This window comes from Theobroma cacao, chromosome 8 (assembly GCF_000208745.1).
Source record: "Theobroma cacao cultivar B97-61/B2 chromosome 8, Criollo_cocoa_genome_V2, whole genome shotgun sequence".
Lineage (NCBI taxonomy): Eukaryota > Viridiplantae > Streptophyta > Magnoliopsida > Malvales > Malvaceae > Theobroma > Theobroma cacao.
Window position 1 is genome coordinate 532,037 of NC_030857.1, and position 14,353 is coordinate 546,389.

The 14,353-nt window shown below is 38.4% G+C and overlaps 3 protein-coding genes across 5 annotated transcripts; 2 read left to right on the forward strand and 1 right to left on the reverse strand.

Annotated features, from left to right (window-relative positions):
• Nucleotides 125–3,382, forward strand: LOC18591248 (probable inactive heme oxygenase 2, chloroplastic). Its single transcript, XM_018125458.1, has 6 exons — nt 125–157; nt 269–989; nt 1,620–1,843; nt 2,212–2,319; nt 2,419–2,520; nt 2,725–3,382. The coding sequence occupies exons 1-5, from the start codon at nt 125–127 to the stop codon at nt 2,509–2,511; spliced, it is 1,179 nt and encodes a 392-aa protein (XP_017980947.1). The 3' UTR covers nt 2,512–2,520; nt 2,725–3,382.
• LOC18591249 lies at nt 3,816–6,098 on the forward strand. 2 transcript variants are annotated; one of them, XM_018126109.1, is made up of 6 exons: nt 3,816–4,056; nt 4,613–4,857; nt 4,947–5,205; nt 5,276–5,455; nt 5,531–5,686; nt 5,780–6,098. In XM_018126109.1, exons 1-6 carry the CDS (start codon nt 3,982–3,984, stop codon nt 5,954–5,956), a joined length of 1,092 nt encoding a protein of 363 aa, XP_017981598.1. In that variant the 5' UTR covers nt 3,816–3,981; the 3' UTR covers nt 5,957–6,098. The 2 variants fall into 2 exon arrangements, with proteins under 2 accessions (XP_017981598.1, XP_017981599.1); XM_018126110.1 differs by having other exon boundaries at nt 5,749–5,907.
• Nucleotides 6,348–13,157, reverse strand: LOC18591250. Of its 2 annotated transcripts, none has more exons than XM_018126108.1 (16): nt 12,942–13,157; nt 11,991–12,414; nt 11,626–11,851; nt 11,276–11,521; nt 11,042–11,157; nt 10,603–10,701; nt 10,392–10,479; nt 10,020–10,249; nt 9,648–9,832; nt 9,207–9,406; nt 8,309–8,641; nt 8,110–8,211; nt 7,611–7,908; nt 7,205–7,353; nt 6,843–7,127; nt 6,348–6,699 (listed from the first exon to the last, which is right to left on the reverse strand). In XM_018126108.1, the coding sequence occupies exons 2-16, from the start codon at nt 12,287–12,289 to the stop codon at nt 6,496–6,498; spliced, it is 3,060 nt and encodes a 1,019-aa protein (XP_017981597.1). In that variant the 5' UTR covers nt 12,290–12,414; nt 12,942–13,157; the 3' UTR covers nt 6,348–6,495. The 2 variants fall into 2 exon arrangements, with proteins under 2 accessions (XP_017981597.1, XP_007017323.1); XM_007017261.2 differs by having other exon boundaries at nt 12,877–13,157.

Here is a 14,353-nt window from a genome sequence, read left to right on the forward strand (position 1 = left end):
AGCTCTGTTCCGTTGTGGAAGATCTTCAGTCAAACTCCTGTGGAATGCGATCAAAGAAGTAGATGGCTGGGCCTAAGCAGGACCATTTTTCAATTGGGCAATGCTTTGATTTGGGTTTTTGGTAATGCTCCAGGATTGGGCTCCTTCGCCATGGAATGTACATTGGTTCGAGTTTTCACTTTTCTGTACCTTGAACCCGAGATGGATCCAGTTCCCACAATGGAAAATTGTCCTTTTAAGAGCCCGTTATCGACAAAGGCCAGGTTAGAGCTCATTAGCAGCGAAAACCTCATCTTTGGATCTCTTTAATTTTTTCTCTTACCAGGGAGAAGGAGAGGGAGAGGGAGAGGGCGAGGGATTGTCTTTGTCCATTCCAAGTTGGGAAACGAAGCTTTTGTCTTGTTCTGGTGAACATCTTCCAATGGACAAAGCTTTAAAACCGCCTGTGTTTCATCCAACAGCTTTGAGACCTTGTCAAGTTTCGTTCCCGTTCTTCAGCTTCACAACCGCTACCCCATACCTTAATCTCAACAAAACCAGAAATGTTGGACTCACAATCTTGAGCTGCTCTAATTCTTCGATTATTTCTTCCACGAGTAATGGTAGTAGTATTAATAATAATATGGCGGGCCTTCCGGTGAAAAAGAAGAGGAAGCGGTACAGAAAACAGTATCCAGGAGAGAGCGAGGGCATTACTGAAGAGATGAGATTTGTTGCCATGAGACTCCGTAATACTAACGGTAAAAAGGTCACTTCCAATTCTGATACTGACACTGACACTGAAAGTGAAAATAACCAACGAGAAGAAGAAGAAGAAGAAGAAGGACGAGGAGATAAAGCTGAAGCAGAAAAGAACAATGAAGGTGTTGGTGATGGAGAAGCAGAGACTTGGAAACCCAGTATGGAAGGGTTCCTTAAGTACTTGGTTGACAGCAAGCTCGTCTTCAACACTATCGAGCGCATCGTTGATGAATCCGATGATGTTGCTTGTGAGTCCTTTCCCTTGCAATTTTCTTGTTTTATTTTTTTACAAAAATGGGTGCTCTTGGCCTTGTTTTGTTTTTCCAGTATCTGGATTCTAGGAAGCCTGTTCTATTTTTTATGTGCGTCGAAGGAGAGAATTGTCCTCCCTGTTCTTACCCCATATATTGAAATAAAAATGGAAAATGATAAAGAATTTACTTGGTTCCACTGTTCCTGCTGTCCTGCGGGCTTATGGTCTTGGTCTGAAGGGTAAAAAGAATTCATTTGTCTTCTAGAGGATGAAGTTGTGTGGCTATGCCCACTGATTTGTGAATTTTGAGTAGCTCTGTTAGAGTAAAGTTAGGGCCTTTTCTTTGTTATTTATTCTGCCAGTGCCTGTCATATCTTAAACTTGTAGTCTAAGTGTTTAACAAGGAAGTTACTTGCATGAGATTGGGGTGCTATCATCTTGCCTTATTTTGAATTCATCGATGAAGAGTTACCTTTTTGTTCATTGGACCCATGATGGATCTTTACCCAGCATAACGATGTGAGCAATTGATTATCACGAATTGCATGCTTGTCACATGACATTTACTACATAAAACTCTTGCTTATTGAGTTACATAAGAATTTAAATTGAAATTTTGCTACAGATGCCTACTTCAGAAAAACTGGATTGGAACGATCACCAGGTCTTTCTAAAGATCTAGAATGGTTTAGCCAACAAGATTTTGTGATTCCAGAACCTAGCAATCCAGGAGTTACTTATGTCGCGTATTTGAAGGAATTAGCAGAGAAAAGTGCCCCGCATTTCTTGTCTCATTTCTACAATATATATTTTTCACACATAGCTGGTGGTCAAGTGATTGCAAGACAGGTATGCATGGATGGTCATTCTTGCTTAGGCTTCAACAAAGCCATGCTGTGTAGTAGTGTCTACTTTTCACTGCTTGAAGTGGTACAACTGAACAATTTGGTAAATTTGAGCCTGTGAACCTTTATAATGTTATTATTTTGATATTGGAACTTTAGAAGACTTGCTGTGTACAATTTGTGTTGTGTTTTTCAGAAAACACTGATCAAAAAGAGAATTATGCACACTGATAGCCTTTCTATAAAGAGAAGGCAAAAGAATGTTCATTGTCTGAGATGAGCATGCAAGAGCCTAAAACCATATTTTTGTTGCCAATACAGAGTTGCTCATACCAAATCAATCATTTTTGTCTGATGTTTTATTGTCTTTAGGTTTCTGAAATGCTGCTGGAAGGAAGGGAGCTGGAGTTCTATAAATGGGAGGGCGATGTACAAGAATCATTGAAAGGTGTACGTGACAAGCTCAACGTGCTTGGAGAGGTTGATGATTGAGATTGCTATGGACATTTCATTTTTTTCCTTTTGCTGACATTTTTCTCCATACTCTTTTTTGTTTTTTATGCTTGCTATGCTTTGCAGCACTGGTCTCGAGAGGGTAGAAACAAATGCTTAAAAGAAGCAGCAAAATCATTCAAGTTTTTGGGGCAGATAATTCGCTTGATCATCTTATAAACCTGATTGGTAAGGCCACAACCTTTCCACCTTATTTTTCTCTCCCACCCCTCTTCCTTCCAAAAGCACTGCATGCCCACGGTATGGGAAGATCATATCAAACCTGTTGATATCCCAGCAACAGAGCAACAGTCCTCTTGCTTAAACCTTAGCTTCTCCTTCTCATTGTTTCAGCCCAATATCATTAAGGTGTGTTTTCTTGGTTTTCACCAGGTAACACAGTCCAATTGTAGACTTAACTCAGCACCAGTCTTTGTCATCTATTCACCGAGCTGTCGGGACAACAAGCAAATGAGTAACTGGAGCTGTGTCATGCATTCAGGAACATCGGTGTCCTCTAGTGATGACATTTTTTACTTGGAACACTCTGCCAAGGAAGCAGCTTTTATTATTAAGCCATGTCTACGGTAGTGACTGGTGCCTCTGACTGGATGATGTTTCAAAGTGAATGGCAAGGTCTATAGTGCTGATACTCCTTGGGGTTTGGCTTTGTTGCAACACACAAGAAGCCAAGAATGCTGAGTACTCAGGATTTGCTTAACAATGCACCAATGTTATGTACTATTTGAAATTTGAGAAGAGATAGCAAAGTGGGAATAGAAACTTGATATAGGAGGAATATATTCATTATATCTACTCTACCGTTCAAGCACAGTTATCAGACTGTAGTGGGAGTATTGCCAAGAAAAGTGGAGGAAAAAAGTAGTAAATCTAAGAGCAACCAGGCTAGTGAGAATCAAAGAACTTGCCATTTCTGTCTCCCTATCTTCTTTTATTTGATCAACAAAAATGGAAAAAAAAAATCTGTTGTACCTTATGTCATATCAAAGAATATGTCTTTGATCATTAATAAAGTGCATATTTCTCTTTATTTCCCCACTTTCTTCTTCTTTCTGAAAAATAATAACTTGCTGCATCACAAACTGAGAGGTATTGGTATATATTCCTCTTGGCATACAAGGGAGAGCAATGCATACAAGTAAAGCCCATTTACAGAAGAACAATGCTTAGCAATTTACTATAGTATTCAAGGCTGCGTGCTTCGAGATAGACACAACCATGCATGATCTAACCAAACACTATGGTATTCAAGGATGCAATCTTACTCTGTTGTGAAGGACATTAATCCTTTGTTATATGTTTGGAATTTTGTATCTGACTTTTGCTCAGAGATGCTCTAGAAAGGATAAAAAACATGAAAAATCCCACTACTAAATATAGTTACTTATGACAGGCGCATTAACAAAACAACTATAATATGAATAATGCATATCCTAATAGTAATAAGTATTTTTGTAGGTGGGTAAGTACAAAGGGAAAGTACGGTAGAGGTGCATAAATGGCGTCGTTCTCCACGAGGAAGTGCTCACTCAAACAGAATCTGAGTTCTACTGCTCTTTGTTCTTCTCTCCTAGTACTATTATATTTCTCTCCTTTCTATGGAAACCCCCTCAATAAAGGGGACGGTTGATGCCTTATTCTTCTTCTTCCTTGCTTTCTTCTTTCAAAGGGATGGCGGAAGACATATGCCACCACTTCAACAAGGTCTAACCTCACCCTGTTTCCTTCTATTCTTTTCTTTAGTGGAATCCAGACACATTGTTTTGGCCTTTTCACACTTGAATAAAATCTGGGTTCTTTCCAAGTTTTCTCTCTTGTTGGTTATGGAGTTTTATGTTAATTGGATTAGATGTAACTATCTTAGCAGCACGTGTTACATGGTTTACAGTTTACACGAACACATTGTTTAACCTATAATATGCATGCTTTTGACCTGATATTTTCGTACTCTGACCATTTCTTTCGCCTTCTTTTTCTCAAAATCTAAGAACTCAAAAAGGAATCCGAACCCAAACCCCTCTTTTAACTTTCTGCTCGCACTTTATGAGTTTTACTGTTTAATGGAGAATTTTACATGGAAGCCTCAGTAAGTTCCTATGTCCACTAGTTGTGTTTTCTGCACTGCATTTTCGAGTTCTTGATCACTCGGCTGAATCCTTAACTGTTAATTTCTTCCTGGCAAGCTAGTTTCAGTGCCGTTTTGTTTTTCTTCTGTTTCATGAATCATAATATAATATAAAGGGTAATGTTTGAAACACAGGATACGAAGTTCATAAAGGCTCCTAGGAAATCTCCACTGATATTAACAATGGTGGTCTTGTTTTTGCTCATGGTTTCTGGAGTTTACATCTTCTCCATCTGGTTGAGGCAAATAAGCCCACGAACAAACGCCAAATTTCTAAACATCAGAGTACTTGATCACCTGCAACAGCAATGTCAAGCTCCCAACATTGAACAATGGGAAGCTCCATTTATACATTTTCCAAATCCTGAAACATTTAGCAGGTACCAACAATGTAATCTTCTTTGATTATTATCCATGCATTGGCTCTCAAGTTATATGTCGTTTAAAAGTTGAAGCTTGTTCTATGCAGGGAAGAATGCGTCTGCAACCCAGTAAGATACTTTGCCATATTGTCAATGCAGAGATCAGGGAGTGGGTGGTTCGAGACATTGTTAAATAGTCATACAAATGTTAGCTCAAATGGAGAAATCTTTTCAGTTAGGGATAGGAGAAGTAATGTTTCTTCAATACTCAAGACAATGGACAAAGTTTATAATCTTGACTGGTTCACTAGCGCTTCCAAGAATGAGTGCTCAGCTGCAGTTGGGTTCAAATGGATGCTTAACCAGGTAAAGTGACACAATTTCAGATTTCTTCAAAATTTCAAACTGCATATGATGCTCATTAAACATTTTACAGGGTTTGATGGAGCATCACGATGATATTGTGAAGTACTTCATGAACAATGGGGTTTCTGCAATATTTCTATTCAGAAGGAATCTGCTCCGCAGAATGATATCTGTGCTTGCAAATTCCTATGACAAGGATGTTAAGCTATTGAACGGAACCCACAAATCTCATGTCCATTCATCAGCCGAGGTTTCTTTCCCTGTCTCACACAGACTCTCACATGCATGTCTCTACTTCAATTGCTTACCATCTCGTGGATTGCAGGCTCAGATACTTGCAAAATACAAGCCAACTATAAATACAACGCAACTCATTCCTGAGCTGAAGCGAGCAGAACAAACAACTGCCAAGGCTGTTGAATATTTCAGCAGCACCCGCCATATAGTTCTGTACTATGAGGATCTTGTTAAAAACCGCACGGTAAGACTTAGGACTCTGGGTTTTTTTTTTTCCATAACCTGGGAACTTAAGCTTCTTTACAGACTCAAGGGTTGAAGTTCCCTCCGAATGCAGAAACTGAGAGAAGTTCAAGAGTTCCTAGGATTGCCTTATAGAGAGCTCAGTAGCCGTCAAATTAAGATACACACGGCACCATTGTCAGAGCAAGTAGCTAACTGGGATGATGTTCAGAAAGCAGTGGAAGGAGCATCATCATATGAGAGCTTCCTCCATTCAGATTATAAAATTTAGTTTACAGTTGTTGATTGTTGATTTTACTCTTTCCTCTACTACAATACTTGTGCTAATCCAGCAACCTTTGGTCGGGGAGGATTCTTCTTATTCTTTCTTCAAATTCATATCAGAATCAAGTATTCTTGAAACAGTTAATCCACCTTCCTTACTAGAACTATGATTCTTTGGAATAATCACTATAATCAAAAGCTTCAGTAGGCACCGACTGGCTTTTAAGTAGTATAAAAACCAATACTCCAATAGATGCTGGAATCTATAGCTATGCAGTGACATTGGAATGATCATAGACATCTAAACATCATCTTTAACAAACCCAATGCAGTGAACATTGTGATGACTAGATGATCAAATCCAGCATGCACTGCCTCATGTCAGCAAGATCAAAAAGTATTGCATATGGATTTAGATTTCATGGGTAATGAAGCAAATTGAGATGCAGATGAGTTCCATATAGAACTAACTTTCTTCTTTTAACTTTTTTCTACATTGCTTCCTAAATGTAAGTATTACAATGATGTTACAACCAAGATCAGCGACTAAACTGACCCATTACTTGATATAGAATCAGGTTTATCTGTTTGTCTAATAACAAATTGATCAACAACCCTGACAGTATTCACTGGATCCTGCTGGCTTGAAGATGCACTCCATTTACTAGGATATTTTCTACGATGGCTCAACTGTGGTGACTGTTTGGGCTCCCCATCCCAATCAGGATCTAACTTCCATTCCTTGGGAACCTGCATGTCAAATGGATCAGTGTTTAAACGATGAGGTAATGGTGTCCTCAACATGCAGGTAAAGGAAAAACTAATAAGTTTAAACGATGAAGACAAACCTAAAGAAAAAGACACCAACAAGTGAATAAATATTGGTTTCTTACCTTATCGACTGCAAGAGTGAAAACTTCAAGATCACCATCACGATTGATGTGGAATCGTGTGAATGATTTGTAATTAGCAATTCTCAGAGAAGAGAAGGCCTCGTCAAAGTGTATGTGAAGCCAGTTAATGCAGACATATAAATAGCATCCAAACACCAATGAAACCACTGGGGTTGAGAACACCCAGAAGTAGAGGAAGACTGACGCGTAATATATGACAGCACCCCCTCGGGATAGCGACTGTAAACCATTCTTGCAAATATAGCTTCGGGTGACAGCCATAACCTGGCAATTTTTCCTCCATTAATGTAGTTAACGATTGAAAAGGTATCATATCTCCCAAACAAGGAGAGGTTTCTTACCTCTGGAACATCAAATGCAGACATGAGATACTTGATACATGCTGGATAGAGGCCAAACGTCCATTGCTCTATACGAGCTCGAAGACCAGTAGGATCTGGAAAATGCTCACTTTCCACTGATCGGTACCACTGGTACAAAGAGTGATAACCTGAACACAGTAATTAATCATCAACAACTACTACTAAAAAGACCATGAATACAGCCATCAACAAAGTATCAAGAATTACTTTTATGCCATATTAACCTCTTTCAGTGGCTTCACTGACAATTGTATACCTTCATGGAGCTTAAAAAAATTTAAATTGCTTAGAGCAGATAATGATAAAAACATTATAATTCAGGTGATCAGAGCAACAACATTAGCCATCTTACTATTGCAGAAAAGATAATTAATATGTAACTCACCTGAAGTTGCTAGAAGTTTATGCCGGATACATGTTTCCAGACCTAATTCCAGGAGCAGCATTAGAATAAGGGCCGCAGCTAGATGTGCCGAAACATGAAGAATTCCAATTATTGCCCGCTTCTTCCTTGCTAATTTGGAAGGAACAAATGCAATTGCTGTGATCAGCAATAGCACCACACCAGCCAATGATATAAAAGAATGTTCCAGCACGTATATAAAAGAATTCCATACAGTGCCAAAGAAATTTCTCATATGACCAGAAAATGAATCATCTTGCCAAATGTGATCAAGCTTGCACTAAAAAAGGAGGGAGACAGATCATTCAGTAACAGATCATTCAATATTATACTACATGTAAGCTTTCCAATTCAAAAGAGGAGGGGGGGGGGGGGGGGGGGTGGTGATCCTAATAAACAGGCCACTTTAGGTCCAATTACAGCTTAAGTTAGAATAACCAAGTCAAATGTACAAATTTCAAAGAATCTTAAAGAAATTTACCTGTGGAAACATAGAGAAAACCAATATAAAATATATAATGCCACCAATGAAATCAAACTGCCAATTCTTCTTCCGAAACTTCAAAATATTACCCAGTGCAATCTGCATCAAAGAACAACCCCAACATGAATGTGAACTCAGAGGAAACAAGCCAAATGGAATCTAAGAAATATTAAAGAAGAGAAAAATCCAAGAGTACCCTGCTTGAATCATCAAAAGAAGGATATGCGGCTTTACACTCATATGTTTTTCCATAAAATTTGTTAAAATTACTAAAGACATGAGTTGGGTGCAAAAATGCCCCTCCACACCCATTTACAAGAAGATGCTGCACGTGAACTGGACCTTCTGATGGAACACATGAATGGCGCATATAATGATGCAGGTCCCCAGCAATTCGAAGTTTACACCTTCCTTTTAAGTAATCACATATCAGGTGTGAGACATTCTCCCCAGAAACGCCCTTCCAGTACCAATCAAGAAGCCAGTGTGGTTCATGGGTCATAATGATCACAGAATCATTTTCTCCAAGCTGAAAAGGAAAATGGAGGAAACAAAATTATTCTCAACCAACATAAAGTTTTGGACAGAATATAAGAGATAAGCACAGAATGCTAAACATATGCTTATATTTATACTGTTATATTAATTGGTAATATTATCAGATTGAAAGCATAAACATATGCTTGCACAACAACTTCTTCCAAAACTAAGTACATTTAACTGTGAACAGTCCATTGCAAGCAGACTTCTTAAGGTACACACTAGTATTGAGGAATCAAAGTTTGTGATCCATTTACTCCATATGATATGAATTACTATATATGTGCATCCAGGCCAGCATGCCTCAGGCATCAAATGCAGCATACACGACTCAGTTAATGCACACCAGCGCTACTGCAATGCGAATTCTCTGGAATGCATTGATACAAGACAACTAACATGACATCTTTTAAAAAAAAAATAAGATGAGTCTTCCACAAAGTCACAAATATATGCCCTCCTCACTAAGGTGTATTTCTGATCATAGATGGTTCAAAATGTAACATTAATAGCAAACATGACAGAAAAGCACAGATATTATGAGTAAGTGATACCTTGTTCTTTACTAATTCAGAAAAGAACTTGAACTGGTACACATCAATGTCAGCATGGAGTGATAAATCAAGACCAAATACCCACCACCTTTTTGGGAGCTGCAAAGCAAAATAACTCTTCTTCTGAGGCATAAACCACCCACCCAACCAGCTCTTGTGGCATATATACCTCATAAACGTATTAAGTCCATCAAACCAATCTGTAAAGTTAAAGCATAATGCCATTACACATGGTTGAATTTTTAAATAACAATAAAAGTAGAAGGCTTCTTTATTAACAAATATAAGGTTCTACTAAGGAAACATGTGATAATTGTTCAGACAATAAGAAAATTACAGTAATATATACTTAAAAACAATGGTATGCCTCCTTTGAACTTTTCTCTCATGCAGGAACATGGATCACTCAAGATTATATTCAGGCTAAGAAGTAAGACCTACCATGATTTCCAGGAATGAGAAAACACTGAGGTCCATTGTATTCCTTGAGTTCAGATACCCCTTCTGGTAACTCAGGCTTGTTTGCAGCTATGTGCTCTGGTTTGTACCAAGGTGGAGGCTGAAGAGCATATTCAAAAGGACAAAAGAGACGCCTTTCATATGTGAATCCTGATGGATTAGGATACCTATCACATAAGCCACAAGTTATGAGCAATAAACCATCAATATAAGAATACTATTAAGACTAAATTATCAACCAAACAAACAGCAATATAGAGGCTCTAGCTACACGAATAATAAACCATCAATATGACAATTCTAATTTTATCATGTCAAACTACAACTTGTACCCAAGACATGGTACCAACTTACGCAAGATCTCCTCCAATAAGTAGCAGGTCCCCACGTGGCAGCGTAAGTACAGAATCATCTCTAGTAAGCCGAAGGGAAGGTTGAGCAAGCAGCCGAGCCACAGCATATGATGAATTCCCACCATCACCAGTATCAGCCATGAAATCAAACCATAGGTCTTCCTTTTCACTCAAATGATCATAAAAAAGATCATCTTGTTTAGCTCCATTGTGAACCCTGCTCATTGCTGCCTGACAAAGGCAGATTGGAAGAATAAAAATTCACTCCTCGATGGAATATCAGGAAATTTTTGCTTATAACAGCAATCCTTATAACACCAAAAAAATACATATGCTATGTTAATGCATATAAAATCAAAATATAGAACAACACCTGCATCATGCGCATGTCAAACCGGCCAACAAACACAGTTACTGATACCAAGAGGTCAAAAACAGTCTTGAACAAGTCAGCTGATGTTCTGCAAAATTTGGGATAAGTATTATAAGGGCAAAAGATTGAAACCTTTTAGCTGCCACCACAAAGTGGGGTAAAAAAATGAGAAGCAAAAGATAAAAGACAAGGAAATAGTAAACACATCTACCCTGAATACCAAGGAACCATATCCAAGAAATCTGGTTTCATTTGATTCTTTTTCAGCTTCTCAAATTCTTCAACAGACAAAGGGTGAGTAAGAGCCCACCTGGTTTTGATGCAGAAAATACAGCAAAAAATTATGATGAAGACTAAGAATCAAGGCATGTAGAAGCAAGAGTAGCTCATTCCTAGAAAAGATACCAATTTTAGACCCAGAAACTAATACGAGTCATCTACAGGATGGATAATCAAGAAACTGGGAAATGGTTAGTGACAGAATACTCATCCATATAAAGTCTCATTGCAATGAAAATGAACCTTGATGTGAGAAAATATAGCAATCTGAACAGTGGATCCCATGCAAGGTGTTATACAGTTCCTCTTTCAAACATGTAACAAACAGATACATTTCACACATTACAAACAAGCTATATGCTTCTACTCACCCTGTTGACCTTTCCACTACATAATTGGCAATGTAAAGACCGATAAATGTAGCCCACAGCGAGTATATGGGAGAAATTTCATCTGAGGAACCTGGACATGAACCATTGCAAGCTAACTGCATATGAGGTTCAAGAGAAAAATATATAGTAAGGATTAAAAACAACAAAAACACAAAAACATTCCCATAGGATGATACAAATGATATAAAACCCTATAGTGGGGCAGAGCCTTACCTCACCATAAATGACCCACTTCGACAAAAGTGGATAATCACTTGCAGAGCCAACTGGAGCAAACCAAGATGAGCAGACTTGGTCTTTCAACTCATTCATACGAATAAATTTTGCAAGCCATGTGTTTCTCTCTTCTTTCTTCCAAAAGGAAAACCAATTAGAAGTTCTTCGTTCAAGAGGTCTCTGCCTTAACATAGCACGGTTGCCACAATGGCTATAGAATACACAGCAGGCTATACTGATAACCTACAAAGATCAAGGGAAGAAAATACCAGTAAGGACCAGCATCTACACAAGTGCAAAAACCTGCGGTGTAAGGAAGAACAATCAATCACATCTTCAACACTTACAGCACAATTCTGGAGAATGGTCAAGATTTCTGGCCTCCTTCCAGCCACACGAGAAATAAGTCCAAGATACCACAGGCCAAGGAATATAATGTGAAAGACAAGAAGAAAGAGTATAGAAGAGATATATATTGACAAAAACAACGACAAATTCATCCTCATATCCACTCCCATTGACTGAAAACTAGGAAGATGATAGATAGCTGCAACTAAAATCCATGCTATGTACCTGCAAATTTAAGATATATAAAGTCACAAATAATCCATCTTGTTCTTACCTTCCTACTGTATATCAACAATTATCTAAAGTATTTATGTGCATAGACTTCGCAACATGATTAACAAAGGCATCAGATTAGAACACTCACCATCGACTGAAATTTGAATAACTTGGTTTGATAGTCTTCCCTATAAATGGAGATGAAAAAAAATAAAAGAATCCAAGCAGACAGGCATACATAGACCACCATTTGATATTATTATCCAACTTTTCTATCAAAGTATGTATGTTATCTGATGAGATAAAGAACAGACAACCCACAACCACTGCAATTATGGCATGACGCGAGTGTTCATGCGGGTAAGGATATGTATGAGTTAAAATCGTCCGAACCCTGTCCATTCCAAGGGTAGGTAATAATCCAGCTGAATGCTTATCAGAACCCATTTCTCAAAACAAAAATTTCTTGTCTAGCTCCTCCTATTTACCCTTATTCAATGTCTCACAAATAGCCCCCACACTTCACCTGCACAAAAAGTCGAGACGCACCACAAGGACAAGCTTCCAAGTACCTAATAACGATACTGAATAGCATTAAACTTTTAAAAAAAGACATAAAATTTAGTCATTTCTAAATTAGAATAAGCGACAGAACGCAAAAGATTATTAGATTTTAATCAGCATTATTAGTTTCAAAAGCAATTACTAATCCAATAAAATCAAGTGAACCAATGCCATCAAGCTACAATGGTCTATAAAAAAAAAAAACATAATCCTATGATGCAAAAACCACATTAATTCTAAGTTCAACCATAAACTGCTACTTCATCATTAATTAACGCAAACACAAAAAAAAAAACCATATAACAATAATTAAATTTATACTTTATTTAATTATATCCTCTCTTCCCCCCCCCCCCCCCCCCAGCAATCAAACAGACCACTGGGGCTTGTTTTGAATCAAAAACCATAACCGCCACAAAACAGAAACATTATTATTACAAAAAATGTTAAAACCCAAAAAAGAAAATCACCTGCAACAATCAACGGCTTTGATAATTCGAACAAACAAACCACGGAAATTTTCAAGAGAGAGTACCTGAAATGAGAAAGAGAGAGAGAGAGCGTGCATGTGGAAGCAATGAAAAGGGGAAGTTGTGGGGGTGGAGGAGGAGGGGGATATATCAGGTTTTTGTAGAATTTCTATATAAAGAACCACGGCATCTCAGAATGTCTGGGCCGAACATAACAACGGCATATTCTCTCTCTCCCCCCCCACCCTCTCTCCTATTACTTGCAGAGGCTTCCTTTTTCTTTTTCCCTTAATATACTTTTACTAAACAAAATTCAAAGATTTGGCTTTGAACAAGAAAAGAAAAGAAAATAAAATTTACAACTTTACGCGGTTGAAAATTTTTGAAGCCACGTTTCTGATGAACGAGGACCGTTGGATTAAGCGACACGCGGGAGTTTGCGTGATGGTTAAGAAGTGTGGAAACTGAAACACGTGGAGGCTGTGTTGGGGGGGCGAGGATGTGTCAATTGTCGAATAGAATATAAGCAGTGATGATGTTATGAGAGGATCCTTGTCCCTGATTTTGTTTTTCCCAACTGGATTTTGGATCAGGCCAACCAACCACATTCGGATACGTTTCCTTCCCCTTTTTTTTCGGGCTGACTCGATTCATTTGTTGGTTACCTTGGACTGTGGGGACTGGGGAGGGCTTGGTTTTTTCCCTTGTCTCTTTCTTTTTGTTAAAAGGTAATCAATCATATAAAATTATGTCACCCCCATCATCACCTTCGACCCACCCTGCTCAAAGGGTAACAACGTTTTCTATGACTGTGCTTGATTTTTAGGAGAAAGAAAAGTCACTCTCATTCATAAATGTTTGGTCATCTTGCTTGAAATTGCCAAGTTCTGGAAACAATGCATGAGATGGACTGTAGCCACACGAGTTCCTTGCGGCCGGTGCCGACCATTAGATGCTATGTGGATCCATAAGACTGCTCAAGATGGTCCAATTTATAGGCCCATTAGTCAATAGTCATCCCTACTACTTGAGGCGTAATTTATGAACCAAACTTTTCCTTTTAAGCCCATATTTAGCTGGCCTTTTTGGAGGGGTGCTGTAGAATACGTTAGCTTCGGCCCAACAAAGTAGGCTTGGATCGTGTGCGTTGCCATCTCTTGTTTAGCTTGAGCTAGTTGGCATTGGTTTTCACGGTGATTACCCATCCCACGCTTGAATAAGGTAGTTGGTTAGCTAAATGCACACTCCTATGTTTGACTTGCTGAGCAATAAAACAGTGCGTGAAAGTAAGTAATCCCTGTTTTACTGTTTTCTCAATTAATGATTTCAAACCCACAATCATTCCCCACCATGAACCGTCCACTAGATATTCTGGAACGCTTTTCTTCAACTAGCATAACCATCAAATCCTACTTCAAAGATTCCTAGATTCATTTGACTTATAGGATTCTGCATATGTTCAACGGTAGGATTTGAC